Raw genomic sequence first — 14597 nt, forward strand, 5'->3', positions numbered from 1 at the left:
CGAAAATTCCAAACCAAACAAAAAAAATTCTGATCTCATACCAAAAATTCTCAAACCAATAATACCGAAATTTTCTGGACTCCATATTGAATTGATCCAGAACTTTTGTACAAAAATCAGGATTACATATTCAATGGTTCAGGAATTCCAAACCGAAAAAAAAAAATATATATATATATAAATATTTATTTATTTTGGTTGCATGCATGTTTAATTTAAGTAGTTTGATAGTAGACTATATTAGAAATAGAAGCATGAAATTAAGTAGTTTGAAACTTTGGAACGTCAATTTAACTTGGTATGAATGAATTGTTATTTCAATTAGTATGAGATAAAAAGCTTAAATTTTAATAAATATGAAATTAAGCAACAAAATTTTCAGGCCAAAAGCCCAAATTTTTGCCCTCAGTCCAAAAATCTCTAATTTTAGCCTAAAAACCCAAAATCCAATCCCGAAATATCGAAAATATTTCGGCTACTTCGAAAATTGGGAATACTGAAATTTTGGTTCGAAATTGATCTTCAAATTCCCATCCCAAAATTTTCAGTTTAGGCTTCGGGATCCCATACCAAACCACCCCTACAATAATCAACTAGCTGTTAGTTCATTGGAGATTGTCTCCACTCGGTTGGAGAGGTTCGACTCATATAAATATGAGCATGGTACATATACTTATGATGATGAGTATGATAAACCAATATTACTGGCGCAATTAAAAAAAAAATCTTTATAAACATTTCATCGTTTGTTAATTAACAATAATCAAAATGAAAAATTGAGATTATAGTAGCAACCTAAAGAACATCAATACAATTTAGAAATGGGAAGAAACTAGTACTGGTTATACAACTTAACCATTGCATTTTCTTTCTCTAGTTGCATGAGAAGAGAGACAAAGAACAAAAAGTATGCACTCAATCATAGCCGTCCAATACAAACTAAAACTTAAGACGAAAATGCAATGAAGTCTTCCTAATTTAAAGTATATTAATATAATTTTTTTTAATAAACTAGTGAAATCAAAAAATATTATTATCCAATATACTAATCATCTCCACTACAGTATGATTTGAGACACAACATATTAGATTATAGAGAGTAAAATAAATTTTTGGTTTTTTCCTTTTTTTCCTTTTTTTCACGATGAGGAAGATCTTAAGATATATATAAATTAAGAGTATAAAAACATAATTCAAAATGCGACTCAGCGTTATTAGTTTTGCTGAAAAACCGACTCTAATTTTAAACATATAACTTGCTTAGAAAAAATCTTAATCTCCTACTACTTCTAGACATAATCAATGTTGTCGAGCAAACTTCATGATTGTGATTTATGAACATGATGGACAATCTTTTTATTGCTTTACATGAAAAAGAAGACCTAAAAGGATTTTTCTTGTATTTTTTTAAGACCACCGACACAATGTGTGCGTGTATGTGTGAGAGTGTGTGTGAGTGTGCGGGGTTTGCCAACAGATTGAGGTTAATTGTAAGAGTTGGGATCTGCATTGTCTGTGGCCATTCCATTTTCTTGTCCTTTTCTTATAAAATGGATTATATTCTGATTAAAGTTATAATAATTTTAATCACATGTTCATCTTCCTCATTATCTGCAACCTTAATACAAATTCCATACACCAATACCAACAAAGTGCTCTCTTTCTTTAACAAGAAGATGGCTGTCATGGATTTTCTAGTGTATTTTGAAGTATTATATGTTTTTTAACGCTTTAACTGTTAAATTTGTATTTTCAAATATAATAATTGAGATCTAACAATTAAAAATTCAGAGTACACAACACTCCAGAACACTACATTCTTAAATTTATAAGGAGTAAGAAATTTAGTGCAATATTTTTTCTTTTCAAAAATCGATATTCTAATATACTCAAGCACATCAAAGGAAACTCAATAAGAGCTGAATACATTGTTATGGTCAATTATCTTAACACGTAGTTAGCGAGGGATTTAATTATGTCTCATTATAATCTTCATCATCACTTTATTGTATTTATTTTCTGATTTTAGAAACTATTTAATTCCAGTCCAGCAATGCGTAATATGTGGAAAGGCGACATTAGGTCTCGGTTTTGTTTCTATAGTAGTGGATTAATCAAGCGACTGTTGATGCCCCCACATGAATTAAACGTTTAACAAAATTCTTAAAACAAAAACAAAAGAAAACATTTCCCCACAAAAGTAATTTCCCATTTCTGGTAGCTTGCGGAGCTTTATCATATGTTGGTCAGTGTTCAATGAGAAACCATTCACACACACTCTCTGTCTGTCTCTCTCTCTCTCCCTCTCTCTCTCTCTCTGCCTTTCTGCATTGCTGCATTTGGTTTGAACTGGTTTTTGTCAAGTTGTTGCAGTTTGTGATCGATTCTTTTGTACCAGTCCTCAAATGGGTTTGTGAGTTTTCTCACTTTTGGTTTCTGGGTTTCAATATTTTGTGCCAAATTTTCAGTCTTTAGTGCTGGTTCTGCTTTATGTGCTCAGTTCTGAAATGGGTTTTTGAGATTTTCAATGTTGGGATCTGGTTGCTGTGGTTTTACTGTTCATAGTTGGATTTCTGTTTTTTTACTACTTCAGAAGTAAAAGTTTGAAGCTTGAGAGCAAAAAATGGCTCCAAGCCTAAATTTTTCAAGGTGGTGGGGAAAGGAGAGGACAAGTAAGGGAAATCCAGTGGTGGTAACAATGGAGAACCCTAATTACTCAGTGCTGGAGATAAACGGTCCAGATGAAGTTTTCAGGCCAGTTGATAAGGACAGAGGGAAGAATGCTAGGCAATTTACATGGGCTTTGCTTCTAAAAGCCCACAAAGCTGTTGGCTTTGTTTCTTGGATTGGAAACATTGTTTGGTCATTGCTTGGTTCAATTAAAAAAAGATTGATTTTTGGGACTGTGGAGACTGAGAAATCTGGAAAAGGGAGGATTTTGTATAGGGTTATTATGGTGTTCTTAATGATGGCTTTGGCTTTTCTGGCTTTTGAATTGATGGCTCACTTCAAGGGTTGGCATTTGCATATCCCACAGAGTTTGGAGATTAGAGGATGGCTTCACTCGATTTACTTTTCGTGGTTGGAGTTCCGGGCCGGCTACATTGCTCCTGCAATTCAGGGTTTGACTAACTTCTGTGTGGCTCTCTTCTTAATCCAGTCCGCCGACCGGATGCTGCTGTGTTTAGGTTGCTTCTGGATCAAGTTTAAGAAGATTAAGCCAAAGTTTGAAGTTCCATTGAAGTCAGACGATTTGGAAGCTCCAGGATGCAATTATCCGAAAGTTCTTGTTCAAATTCCTATGTGTAATGAGAGAGAGGTAACAATCCAATTCTTTTTCGGGTTATTGTTTGATAAAATTACTAATTTGGAAAGATTACTAAAAATGTGTATAACTGTAGAAATTGATGTTTTACTGTTTTACTAGTTTTCATAGATCATTCATTCTGTTGGTGACAATGAATGTAACAAAAAATGTATTATTAGGTATATGAACAATCTATTTCAGCAGTCTGCCAACTCGATTGGCCGAAAGAACGCTTGTTGATTCAAGTTCTGGACGACTCTGATGATGAGAGCATACAATGGTTAATTAAGGGGGAGGTAGCCAAGTGGAACCAAAGGGGTGTCAATATCATCTATCGCCATCGTTTGGTCAGAACCGGTTACAAAGCTGGAAATCTCAAGTCTGCAATGAATTGTGATTATGTAAAGGACTATGAGTTTGTTGCAATCTTTGATGCCGATTTCCAGCCAAACCCTGACTACCTCAAGCTCACAGTTCCCCATTTTAAGGTGGTTAGATCTCATTTAGCTCTTTCTCTATGGTTTCTAGCTATTTCTGCTTTAGGTGACTGATTTTTGTGTGTAATTCTAACTTATGTGGTAGGACAATCCTGAGCTCGGGTTAGTTCAGGCTAGGTGGTCTTTTGTCAACACAGATGAGAACTTGTTGACACGCCTCCAGAACATTAATTTGTGCTTCCACTTTGAGGTTGAACAGCAGGTTAATGGGGTTTTCCTCAATTTCTTTGGTTTCAATGGTACTGCTGGAGTTTGGAGAATCAAAGCACTTGAAGAATCTGGAGGCTGGCTTGAGCGTACAACAGTAGAAGATATGGATATAGCAGTTCGTGCCCATCTTTGTGGTTGGAAATTCATATTCCTCAATGATGTCAAGGTAACCTTACCTGATCCTATGTTTAGTTTCCGACTATTTGGATTCTTCGTTATCTATTTTCTACCTTATCAGAAGCCATTTTCCATGTTGCGAATAATATAGTCAAATGATTTCTCAAGTTTAAGAAACTGATTTTTCAGGTACTTTGTGAGCTTCCAGAATCTTATGAAGCTTACAAAAAGCAACAACATCGTTGGCATTCTGGTCCCATGCATCTTTTCCGTTTGTGCCTTCCAGCAATTATTAGTTCTAAGGTAATGTTGCAATTTGATTCTTCTCTTTGATCATTGTATTGCCCTGAATCAGACCGTTCTGAGAATAACACTACTAAATGCCATATTGCAGATGAAGTTCTGGAAGAAAGCAAACTTGATACTACTATTCTTTCTTCTTAGGAAGTTAATTCTCCCATTTTATTCTTTCACATTGTTCTGCATAATTCTTCCTCTGACAATGTTTGTCCCCGAAGCCGAGCTATCCATGTGGGTTATCTGCTATGTGCCTGTATTTATGTCATTCATGAACATTCTTCCTTCCCTTAGATCTTTCCCCTTCATTGTCCCTTACCTCCTGTTCGAAAACACAATGTCCGTGACCAAATTCAACGCTATGGTTTCCGGTTTGTTCAAGTTGGGGAGCTCGTACGAATGGGTTGTCACCAAGAAGGCAGGTCGGTCATCGGAGCCGGACCTGCTAGAATTAGAGGAGAGGGAAACAAAGGCCATGATTCATCCACAACTCTACCGAGGAACATCAGATAGTGGCCTCTCGGAGCTCAACAAATTAAAAGAGCATCAAGAAGCTGCTCCGAAACCTCCTCCTGTGAAGAAACTGAACAAGATATACAAGAAAGAGCTAGCTCTGGCTTTCTTACTGCTTACTGCTGCACTTAGGAGCCTCCTATCAGCACAAGGGGTACACTTTTACTTCCTTCTATTCCAAGGTGTGTCATTTTTACTGGTGGGTCTTGACCTAATTGGTGAGCAGATGAGCTAGAGATTTGAGGTAAAAAAAATCATGGTAAAAGTTAAAAATAAAGGGTGAATAAGAGAATGCTTGGTGTCCAAGACTGGAACAGGTGGATGCAAAATAGCTCATTCTCATTAAAATTGCCCATATAGATTCTTTTCTAGCTATTTTTTTGTCCTTTTGAATTTTTTTTCTTGGTTTATTTGTGACATACGAAAATTATCGGTGAGTTCTATTTCCATATAAGAATGTAGGTTTTTTACAGTTTTATCCTTTGTATTGCTGCTTCTGTGTGGAGTGTTCTTGGAGGAGCCAGATAGGTTTGTTAATTGTTTGAACTTTCAGATTTTACACATGTATAACTCTCTGTATATTGCATTAGTTGAATTGATACTGCACTCTCTCTCTCTCTCTCTCTCTCTCTCTCTCTCTCTCTCTCAATTTTTTCCCCAAAAAACGATATTTTAAACTACTGTAACTTAAGAGGAAGGAAAATCGAACTCTGGTGCAACCATACTCTATTGTATCTGTCCATTTGTAAAAGGAGTTTGTCTCTTGGGAAAAAAAGGGCGAGCAAAAAATAGTGTCGGCAGGCAACGGGGGTGGCCTTTAAGTATGCCCTGTTTATGGACATTGAACCCCACAGATCTGTCTTAACTATCTTGCCACTCGTAATAATAAAGGGTTTGTGGTTGCGGATGTGTGCCAATCCTTGTTGCGATAAAGGGACGAATGATGGTGGTAGTAGATGCACAAAGAAAAAGAAGCCCTACCTCATGGAAGCCGTGTGGACCTCTCATCGCCCACTTCCAATGCATTCATTTTCTTGTGATTTATATTTGAACACTTTTGAAGCGAAATATTACTATGCTTTGGTGTATGCTATATATCTGGATTTTTTGCCGATAAATTTTAGCTGTTGGATTTTTAATTACAGATCTAATGATAAATAATTCTAGTATAAAAGATACAACGGAGCATGGTAGAAAATTTTCGTCTTGAATTCAACTTTTGCATTTGTTTGCCCAAGTTTGACCGATGTTTTGTTTTGCTAAAATGATCAAAATACCCCTCCCATCATAAATAGATTATGGGGTTACAACTGCCCAAGGATTTTGTGTTACATGATGATGAGAGGCAAAGGGATCCTAAAGTAAAGCATCAAAAGATCCCCAAATAAATGCATGTATAAGTAGGTTGATGGGGTGTCATGCTTATCTTTTGATTCTTTTCTATGCTGTGTGGAAGATTATAAGGAAATGGAGGGCTCTAATTCTATTGCTTAATTAAAGAAAGAGTTGGAAAATGAATTTGCAAGAAGAGTCAATTTTTTGTCACATTAGAGAGAATCGAATTCAGAACCTTTAACTTTCCTTGCCACTTGAGAATTAGGGTAACCCGAAGGCTTCAAACTTTCCTCTATTCATCCCATGAACCTTGAACTTTCCTCGACTCTTAAGAATTGGGGTAACCCTAAGACTTAAAACTTCCCTCTATTCATGTTGAAACAAACGTTTTGTTTCCTTTATGTCAAAAGATAGCTTTGGATTTCCTTGCCTTCCTCCATTGACATTCTTTTTTCTTCTTTTGAATACAACAACATGTGAACCTACTTTTTCCTTTCATCCTCACAAATCATAAACTTTACTACCTATTACTGAAGTAAAAATGTCATTTTTTTAAGAGTAAATTTTAGCAATGGTCCCTCAACTAAAAATCCATTACCATTGGTCCCTCAACTTATCAAAATGTGTAACTATAGTCCTTTTCATCAAGTTCGTCAAAATTTTGTCAAAATAAGTTATGTTGGAAAAACCATTTATATAATTAGGGTCCCTCAACTCATCAAGTGTGTAATTATGGTCCTTTTCGTCAACTAAGTCAAAATTTTTGTCAAAACGAGTTATGTTTGAATGATCATTGTGTCAATTGGGTTAAAGTTAAGGGATTATTTCTCCAATTGAATTAAAGTTGAGGGACCAATGGTAATGAATTTTTAGTTGAGGGACCATAGCTGCACGTTTTGATGAGTTGAGGGACCAATGGTAATGAATTTTTAATTGAGGGATCATTGCTCCAATTGAGTTAAAGTTAAGGGATCATAGCTACAATCTACTCTTTTTTTAATCCGTGTGCTATGATTGTTCAAGATTGAAAGTGTCAAAAGCAAAAAGACGGGAAAATACTAGCACTAGTCGCATATGCGTCCAGATTGATCTTAGCCGTCCATTGTAGCATGCACTCCCCATTACGAGGAGGACTTGGTCATCTTCCCTTCCAATTTATAGTGTGGAGACAAAGCTGGGGGACCTGTAAAACAAGCTAAATAACAAAATGAGGATTTTGATTCGATTCATTCTCTGTAAGTTGCAGAATAATGGGTCCGTTTTACTCTTGTCAATAATACAATGAAGACAATTATGAAGTTTCCACAAAAGGTGACAAACTGATGATTTTATTACTATTTAGTTTTTACTCTTTTTTAACTGAAAATAAAAAACGGAAATTCATTTTTTCCGAGGTTTAAAAAAAGGAAGTAATTTTCACACATCATTTTAATCTTTTACACACCCATGTTTAATCATGATTTTTGCATTTAATTTATTCAATCTGATAACTATAAATAAGGAGGGATGTGTGAGAAGCTAAAAAATGCATGTGAATGTGACTTAGTAGTACGGTATGATATTCTACTTCATTTGTAAGTGAGAGGCTTAGGTCTGATTCTTGCCAAAGTCGAATTTGAACCATATTACTGCTAGCCCATTGTGAGGCTTAACTCACGCCCCCACCCCTTCGTGTAGATAATATCATTTGTTCAAAAAAAAAAAAGTGAAAATCACATCCTTTTCGAAATTTGGCTTTCAAATTTTCCTTTCTTGAAAACTGAAAATAATTCCAAAATAATAAAAACTGAAACAGTTAGCAAATGAGTTTAAATAAATAATTTTATGTGAACAAATTAAATAAATAAATAATTTTATGTGAACAAATTAAATAAATAAATAATAGAGAAATACAGAATCAAACACATGGAGCCATTAAAGAAGAGTGTCTTGTAGCATCGATGAATATATGAAGGATAAAACCACATGAGGCCTACTGGTTTTGGAAGATTCTGGCCTACTACCACGCCCCATGTTTCTTGCTGATTTACTCCATATGTGCATGTCGATCGAGAGAAGTTGACAGCCCATTCGGCCATATGCATACTTATCACAACACACCAACACACATGATTCCAATACAAATTATTGCAATACATGTTTTGTTTTTTGTGAAAGAAAAAACGAATTATATGGTTTTCATATACAAGCGATATTAAATAAGAGATTTTCGAACTTGGGAGTTTAGGTTAAAGAGTGAATGTTCTTACTAGTCGAGTTACAAATCCTTTACAAAAACAAATATATAGGTGAGGTAAAAGAATTTTCATGCAACATAGCGCATGAAAAGACGAGAGAAACTTACCTGTAATTCAATAGAGCAAGTTTAATTATATGTTGAGTTGCAAGTAAATTAAGTTTTTCTCGTAGTTTGGTGCAAATCAGTGTAACATATGAGTTTCGATGTACACTGAGTTACAGGTTAGTACCGCTCGTCCTTCCGTTTAGTGTGCATTTTTCACATGCCTTATTGCTCTCATGTGATTATTGATTTGATTATTTGATTATCAACATAACCACATGCTTCTTAGCTAAGTGCTACAAGGAATTTACAACTCGAGGCATCATCCTTTGTTAAATGAAAGTCCATTATTGTAGCTCTTATGTTCTTTAAAACCTTCTTTGCAATTAGATCATACGACATCGATCATTCCTCTAAGTTGGTGTTGTATTCATTTTAGTAGAAAGTTTTCATGTGCTGCATGTCCTCTACCAGTCTACCTAATGTACAAATATACGTACAATCACGGGATTTTCTAGTATGCTCCGAAGCATTCTATACACTGGTGCTTTTGGTTGTTAGATATTTGGTCAAAGACCAGTGACCAAGATCTAACAGCCAACAATCCCGGTGTACATGATATGCCGCAACGTTGTAAAATTTTCATATAATCACACCTATTTCCAGCCAGCATCAACCATTTTTAACTTTGAAAGTAACATTTGTCTTAATTCAATCCTTGAATCATTTTATGTTGGAGCAACAGAAGGGTGTCGTATACCTGAATTCATCGAAACTCTACTTGTAAATTCAAATCAATGTGAATCACTTACTGTTGGCTTTGACTAACAGGAACTGATCTTTATATTGATCCCTACCCGCTGTCCTTTCTGTGCTTGTTTTCTCAACGCCTTACAACATGAGCTACCGAGGTATAATTGATTACAGCGTAACCTTTCTCCTTTCTCTTAACTTCACGAGAACAGTTACTGATTTTCTCTATGGGCAGAATAATCTTTCACCATCAAAATATCGGAGCATAACTTTTGTGGCACCTGTTGTAGTTTCCTTCCTTCCTGCCATGCTTGCCCAACTGAAACGCCTGGCCCCAGATGGCGAACATACACAACCACCTGATCGTTGAAAGGATATGGATGTTTGACTGAAACAGCAAAATGAAAACATTGCGAAATTACATACAGTTATATATAGTTTGTTACTGTTATTAATGGATGTCATACAGATATTACAAACCCAAAACAAACTTCTCATATGGAAAATAAGCTTGAGCTTGGGTGATTAAGGGTCCTACTCCTAGGCTTGAGCAAGCAGGCAATTTAATGGCAAACAGCCGGTACCATACCTAATCCCCTTAATGGAAAAAACAGCTCACTGGCAGTTGCTATGACAAGGCAGTTTCGGTGCTTGCGAAAAGTAGGTAGAGCTGATACAAGAACTGGAAGTGGGAATGTGATGGGAACCGAAATCATAAATATTGTACCTTGTAATATATTCAACGTATCGGTAAGAATGGTTAGTCTATTCGAAAAAGATAAGGTTAGAATGGTCAGGTATATACAATATGTGTGTTATGTATGCACCACGTGTATAATTGTACATGTATAGGGCTCCTCCGTCTTACGGCCTCTCTGTCTAACTTACTAGATCAAAACATCTCTTCACATTTGTTTTTCTCTCGTATTTCTTAGCTTTTCCATGGGGGAAAAATGGGAGCAATTACCATGAAACAATTAAATTCCGAACAAACTGTTCTAATAATACCGCACTGCATTGGATATAAGGAAAATATATACCTGGTCTTGGAAAACCTTCTGGGTATTCTTGGAGGTCAAACAGTCCATCCCCAAATTCATACGCTAGATCACAAGGTTGTTCAGTTGGCATTACTTCCTTAAGCTGTCTCACCACGAAGTACAATGGACTAAAGGAATTTGCAAGTCCGGTTAAAAATGATCCACCTGATTCATTACGATAATTGTACAGAGTTGTATAAAAAACACCTTAATAAGTAGTAACAAATCAACATTTAGTTTTGGAATTGCAAACCATGCAATGACAGAGTAGACATAACGTAAACCATACATAAGAAACACATGTTGGGGCCCTATAAGAAACATCAAGAATCGTGTTTAACACCACTGCCTTACACAATTTACCAAACTTTAACCTATCAGAGCAATCCACTCCCTCTGCGATGCCTCCTAATCAAATCTATAATGTTTCTGTTACATCAGCCCATCTGTTGTTGGACCATTCTCTAATGTCAGCCTTAATAGTTGAACTGTAAACGGGCCAACCCCCATGACTATTAAGAAGCAAGGGACTGTCCCCAACATAAACTTCAATTTAATGCTAACTTTCAATTCGATAGATGTATAATAAATTCAATAATAAAATCATGGAGGGTAAAGAAATTACCAATAAATCGTCCATAAATGTTCCCGTCTGTGCTAGAAAATATTGCCTGAGATTTGCAGACCATCCAATTTTGCAGTCCCAACAATTCATGCATATACAAAGAGATAGAAGAAAGCAAAAATCAATAGGATTAGAGGAATTACCTTCTGGAAAGAGTTTATCCAAGAAATGGGCATTGGTCCTATTAAAGAGATCAGCGTCAAACTCTTTACAAGGTAACATAATGAACAGGTTAAAATACGCAATCGGAAGTTTGAGAAATGCCAAATAATCATTCAAATGTGATCAGAAATCGGCTATTTGCTCATCTTAATGAGCAGGTGGATTTTTAATGTCATACAATTAGAAGATTTCATGTTTTTAACATCTTTAGTTTGATAAAGAGTAAACTAATAAACTACTCCATCGAACGAATTACAGTGATTTTTGAAAAGCACTAATGGGGACATTAGGCCATCTCCAACCGAAAGGTCCAGAGGGTCAGAGGACCGAAAATAGCCCGAAAACCGTCTCCAACCGAGGGTTAGGCCAGAGGGCTGTGGAATCTGAGAGGGCCCACGGAATCAAAGAGGGCTGGAGGGCTGGCCAGAAAACCGCTTAATCCTATCGGTTATAACCGACAGGAATTTTTAAAAAGAATTTTGAATCCAACGGCTAGCTGGCGTTAGTTACCGTTGGATTTAAATATTTTTTTTAAGGTTTTTTGGGCCCTTTTTTTTTAATTCTCAAAAATTCTATTTTTTTTCCTATCAATACCTAAACCATTCATTCACCATTCCTCACAACATTTTTAAATTTAAGTTAATGTTGTTTTCAATAGTTTTTAAATTTAATTTGTCATTTTTAAATTTTAGTTGTAGTTTTTAAATATAAGTTGTAGTTTTTAAATTTAAGTTGTTATAGTTTTTAAATAATAAATTATGTTTGGCCCTCTGGCCCTCGGTTGGAGACGGAGGCAAATATGACCCTGTACTGTTCATTAAAATATTAATATCTTGGAGGGCCAGAGGGCTAAAACGAGCCCTCTGGCCAGCCATCGGTTGGAGATGGCCTTAGAACTTCCAGTATAAAAGGGCTTGATTTACATGACCTACCTCCACTTGTTCGGCAATTATAATATTCAAGAGATGTTACACCATCATCATTAGACAACAATGTAGATGCACTTCTCTTGGCTAAGTTGGGATCGCTGTATCGTGTGCCAGCTATCTCCCAAGCTCTTGATACAAGCCTGCATTACAAGTGCCCAAACATCAGTGACTCTAAAATCTAAATTCCACCTTATTAAAATCATAGAGAGAAATGCTATGCAAAATATCCAAGAATCAAGTGCTTTGATTCTAATTTTCTACATAACTTAGTAGGCTACTATAGTAAGCTGATATTGGATGAATATCATTACCTTGGTTCTACCAAGCGCAGAAGTCGATAACGCCTTTCTGGAGGAATATCATCAATTTTTTTCCTAACAACACCAGACAAACATTTTTGAACAGTAATAATAGATTAAGAAATCCAAATGGAAATAATATCTACTATCTACCAATTAGAATTAGGGACAAATGATGTTCACTAACCACTCAACCAGTTACTAGTCAAATTCAAAATTGATAAACCAACTTAAACACGACCCTTTTAAAAGAATTTATACATATCAAATAAATCTGCCGCTAGGCTAGTGGCACTGAAGCCATGAAGAATTTCTTATCTTTCTCATCCGATGAATGAAATTAACTTACAACTGAGCTTATATAATGAGCTGAAAAACTTTGGCTAATCAAAACAGAATCTAACTAATCAAAACTGTACCGATAGTAGTTTTAACAATCCCAACTTATTTGACTAATGGTGACTCTATTGACTTGCTGGCTAGGATCCAAGTGATGACTAGTATTCTTTGACTCTGGGGCTTTCTCTTCAGGTTCTATGTTTTAAACTTTCACAGACATAGGGTCAACAGCCTTCAAACTGAATCCACTTGCACGATTTTCGCACCAAATAAAAAATCTATGCATAACAAGCCTACACACAGCTCAACCATAACTCTAGTAAATGTACATAATGTCCGACTAACATGATAGAAAATGTAACAAAATGGACTTTCTTATTACTCACAATCTGCAAAAACTTTAAAGACAGTTAATGTTACCTATAGTTATAAAGTATAATTATTACTGCTAAATAAACGTTCTTATCTGAGGATTCATGCAGTTAAAGGGAAATAGATGTTATTTCTTATCCTAGTCAAATGAACCACAGCCTATTCTGTAGACTCAAAGAAAGTAAAAACTTCAGTCAAACTAACCTAATCTTACTTAGTTCCTCATTTAAATTGTTTTCATTTTACAAGATAGTAGTATATCACATATGCAGGATAGTACTATATCGCATATGCAGACAAGGGAAATATGTGCAAGTTTTAATGGCACGCTGTTAATCGTTTAACTGTATGATGAAGTCAAATTGATCAATGGCGTTCATGATCATCATGCGTTGATCTTATGCAAGCAAAGGTGACACTCCCTATACATGTGTGTTATATATACAACACTAGTACTTTTTCTCGGCAATTTCACAACCAAGGGGAGTAACTTGAAATTACTAAAATTAGCACTGACATTACATACAAAAAAATAATAAGTCAATCAAGTGAATGAGAAAATAACTCACACAAAGTTTCGGAACGAAAGGGTCATAACAATTCGATACTAACCAAAGATATGCAGCAGGATTGTAGGAAGCCGAGTCCAAAGGAATCAACTCCTTAGGAGGATCAAGAAACGTGACAACATCTTGCTCGTCCAAGTAAGCTTTTTTCCCACTTGGAAGATATTCATATGGCTTCTCATCCCACGAAGATACGTACCCTCTCCCGCCTCCATTGACAGCACAAATCACACCACAATGCAAAGACCTATTTTCGTATAATCGAAAACCTACACACCCAATTAAACACGATAATCACTTATCCATACATGTACATACAATTCTAGCACAACTAAAACCAACAAGGCAAAACCAAAAGAGCATAACCTGCAGCTACAACACACAAATCACATGGCTGGTTGGTTGCCGAGAAAACAAAAGAATATTGAAAATTTGAGCTTCATTTTTTGCAGTTACTTCGGACGCACTGGAACCGAAAGACTGAAATTTTAGCTAAATCGAACAAGGAGCTGATTGTTAGCATTTCATTGAAGTTCTGGGTTATCTACTCACTGGGCAAACGTATCTCCGCAACGAAACAGGAGGAAAAAAGCTTTCAATTTTTTTAATTTTTTTTGGGAAATTGAGTTGTGGAGTTTGGATGGGAGTGAAGAAAGAACTCACCTTTGACGGAATTATATCGAAGAAGCGGAGACCGTTGGCGAGGGAAGTTGATTTGGCGGGAAATGGGTGATGCGAAGGGACGAACGGGACTGTTGAAGGTTGCTGCCGCCATTTGCTTCTCATTGAAGTGGAAAAGTTGTTGGAAAACTAAATAAAAGAAAAGGTTTTACCTTGTTTCATTTTTTACTTATCTTTCATAAGGGTAAATTACGGTCTAACCCCCTAAACTGTCACCGCATATAAAATTAACTCTCTAAATTATTTTTTTGATAAATTAACTCCTTGAAGTATT

The 14597-nt window shown here is 35.8% G+C and overlaps 2 protein-coding genes across 3 annotated transcripts; one reads left to right on the top strand and one right to left on the bottom strand.

The window, feature by feature from the left end:
* The first annotated feature begins 1834 nt into the window (after positions 1–1834).
* Positions 1835–5547, top strand: LOC103443237 (probable xyloglucan glycosyltransferase 5). Its single transcript, XM_008382046.4, has 5 exons — positions 1835–3319; positions 3487–3795; positions 3890–4180; positions 4321–4434; positions 4526–5547. Exons 1-5 carry the CDS (start codon positions 2624–2626, stop codon positions 5174–5176), a joined length of 2061 nt encoding a protein of 686 aa, XP_008380268.1. The 5' UTR covers positions 1835–2623; the 3' UTR covers positions 5177–5547.
* Positions 5548–9328: 3781 nt separating this feature from the next.
* LOC103443234 (uncharacterized) lies at positions 9329–14462 on the bottom strand. 2 transcript variants are annotated; one of them, XM_008382045.4, is made up of 8 exons: positions 14306–14462; positions 13689–13911; positions 12378–12440; positions 12070–12206; positions 11119–11156; positions 10976–11021; positions 10351–10515; positions 9329–9698 (listed from the first exon to the last, which is right to left on the bottom strand). In XM_008382045.4, exons 1-8 carry the CDS (start codon positions 14415–14417, stop codon positions 9523–9525), a joined length of 960 nt encoding a protein of 319 aa, XP_008380267.1. In that variant the 5' UTR covers positions 14418–14462; the 3' UTR covers positions 9329–9522. The 2 variants fall into 2 exon arrangements, with proteins under 2 accessions (XP_008380267.1, XP_070660981.1); XM_070804880.1 differs by lacking the exon at positions 9329–9698 and adding an exon at positions 9796–10037.
* Positions 14463–14597: the final 135 nt, after the last annotated feature.

The sequence above is a fragment of the Malus domestica genome, chromosome 09, assembly GCF_042453785.1.
Source record: "Malus domestica chromosome 09, GDT2T_hap1".
Lineage (NCBI taxonomy): Eukaryota > Viridiplantae > Streptophyta > Magnoliopsida > Rosales > Rosaceae > Malus > Malus domestica.

Coding starts and splice junctions, on each gene's coding strand:
- LOC103443237 (XM_008382046.4), top strand. CDS start 2,624: ATGGCTCCAAGCCTAAATTTTTCAAGGTGGTGGGGAAAGGAGAGGACA. Junction 3,320..3,486: donor CTATGTGTAATGAGAGAGAG/GTAACAATCCAA, acceptor ATGTATTATTAG/GTATATGAACAATCTATTTC. Junction 4,181..4,320: donor TATTCCTCAATGATGTCAAG/GTAACCTTACCT, acceptor CTGATTTTTCAG/GTACTTTGTGAGCTTCCAGA.
- LOC103443234 (XM_008382045.4), bottom strand. CDS start 14,417: ATGGCGGCAGCAACCTTCAACAGTCCCGTTCGTCCCTTCGCATCACCC. Junction 12,441..13,688: donor AATCCTGCTGCATATCTTTG/GTTAGTATCGAA, acceptor TGGTGTTGTTAG/GAAAAAAATTGATGATATTC. Junction 9,699..10,350: donor AGAAGGTTTTCCAAGACCAG/GTATATATTTTC, acceptor TTGCTGTTTCAG/TCAAACATCCATATCCTTTC.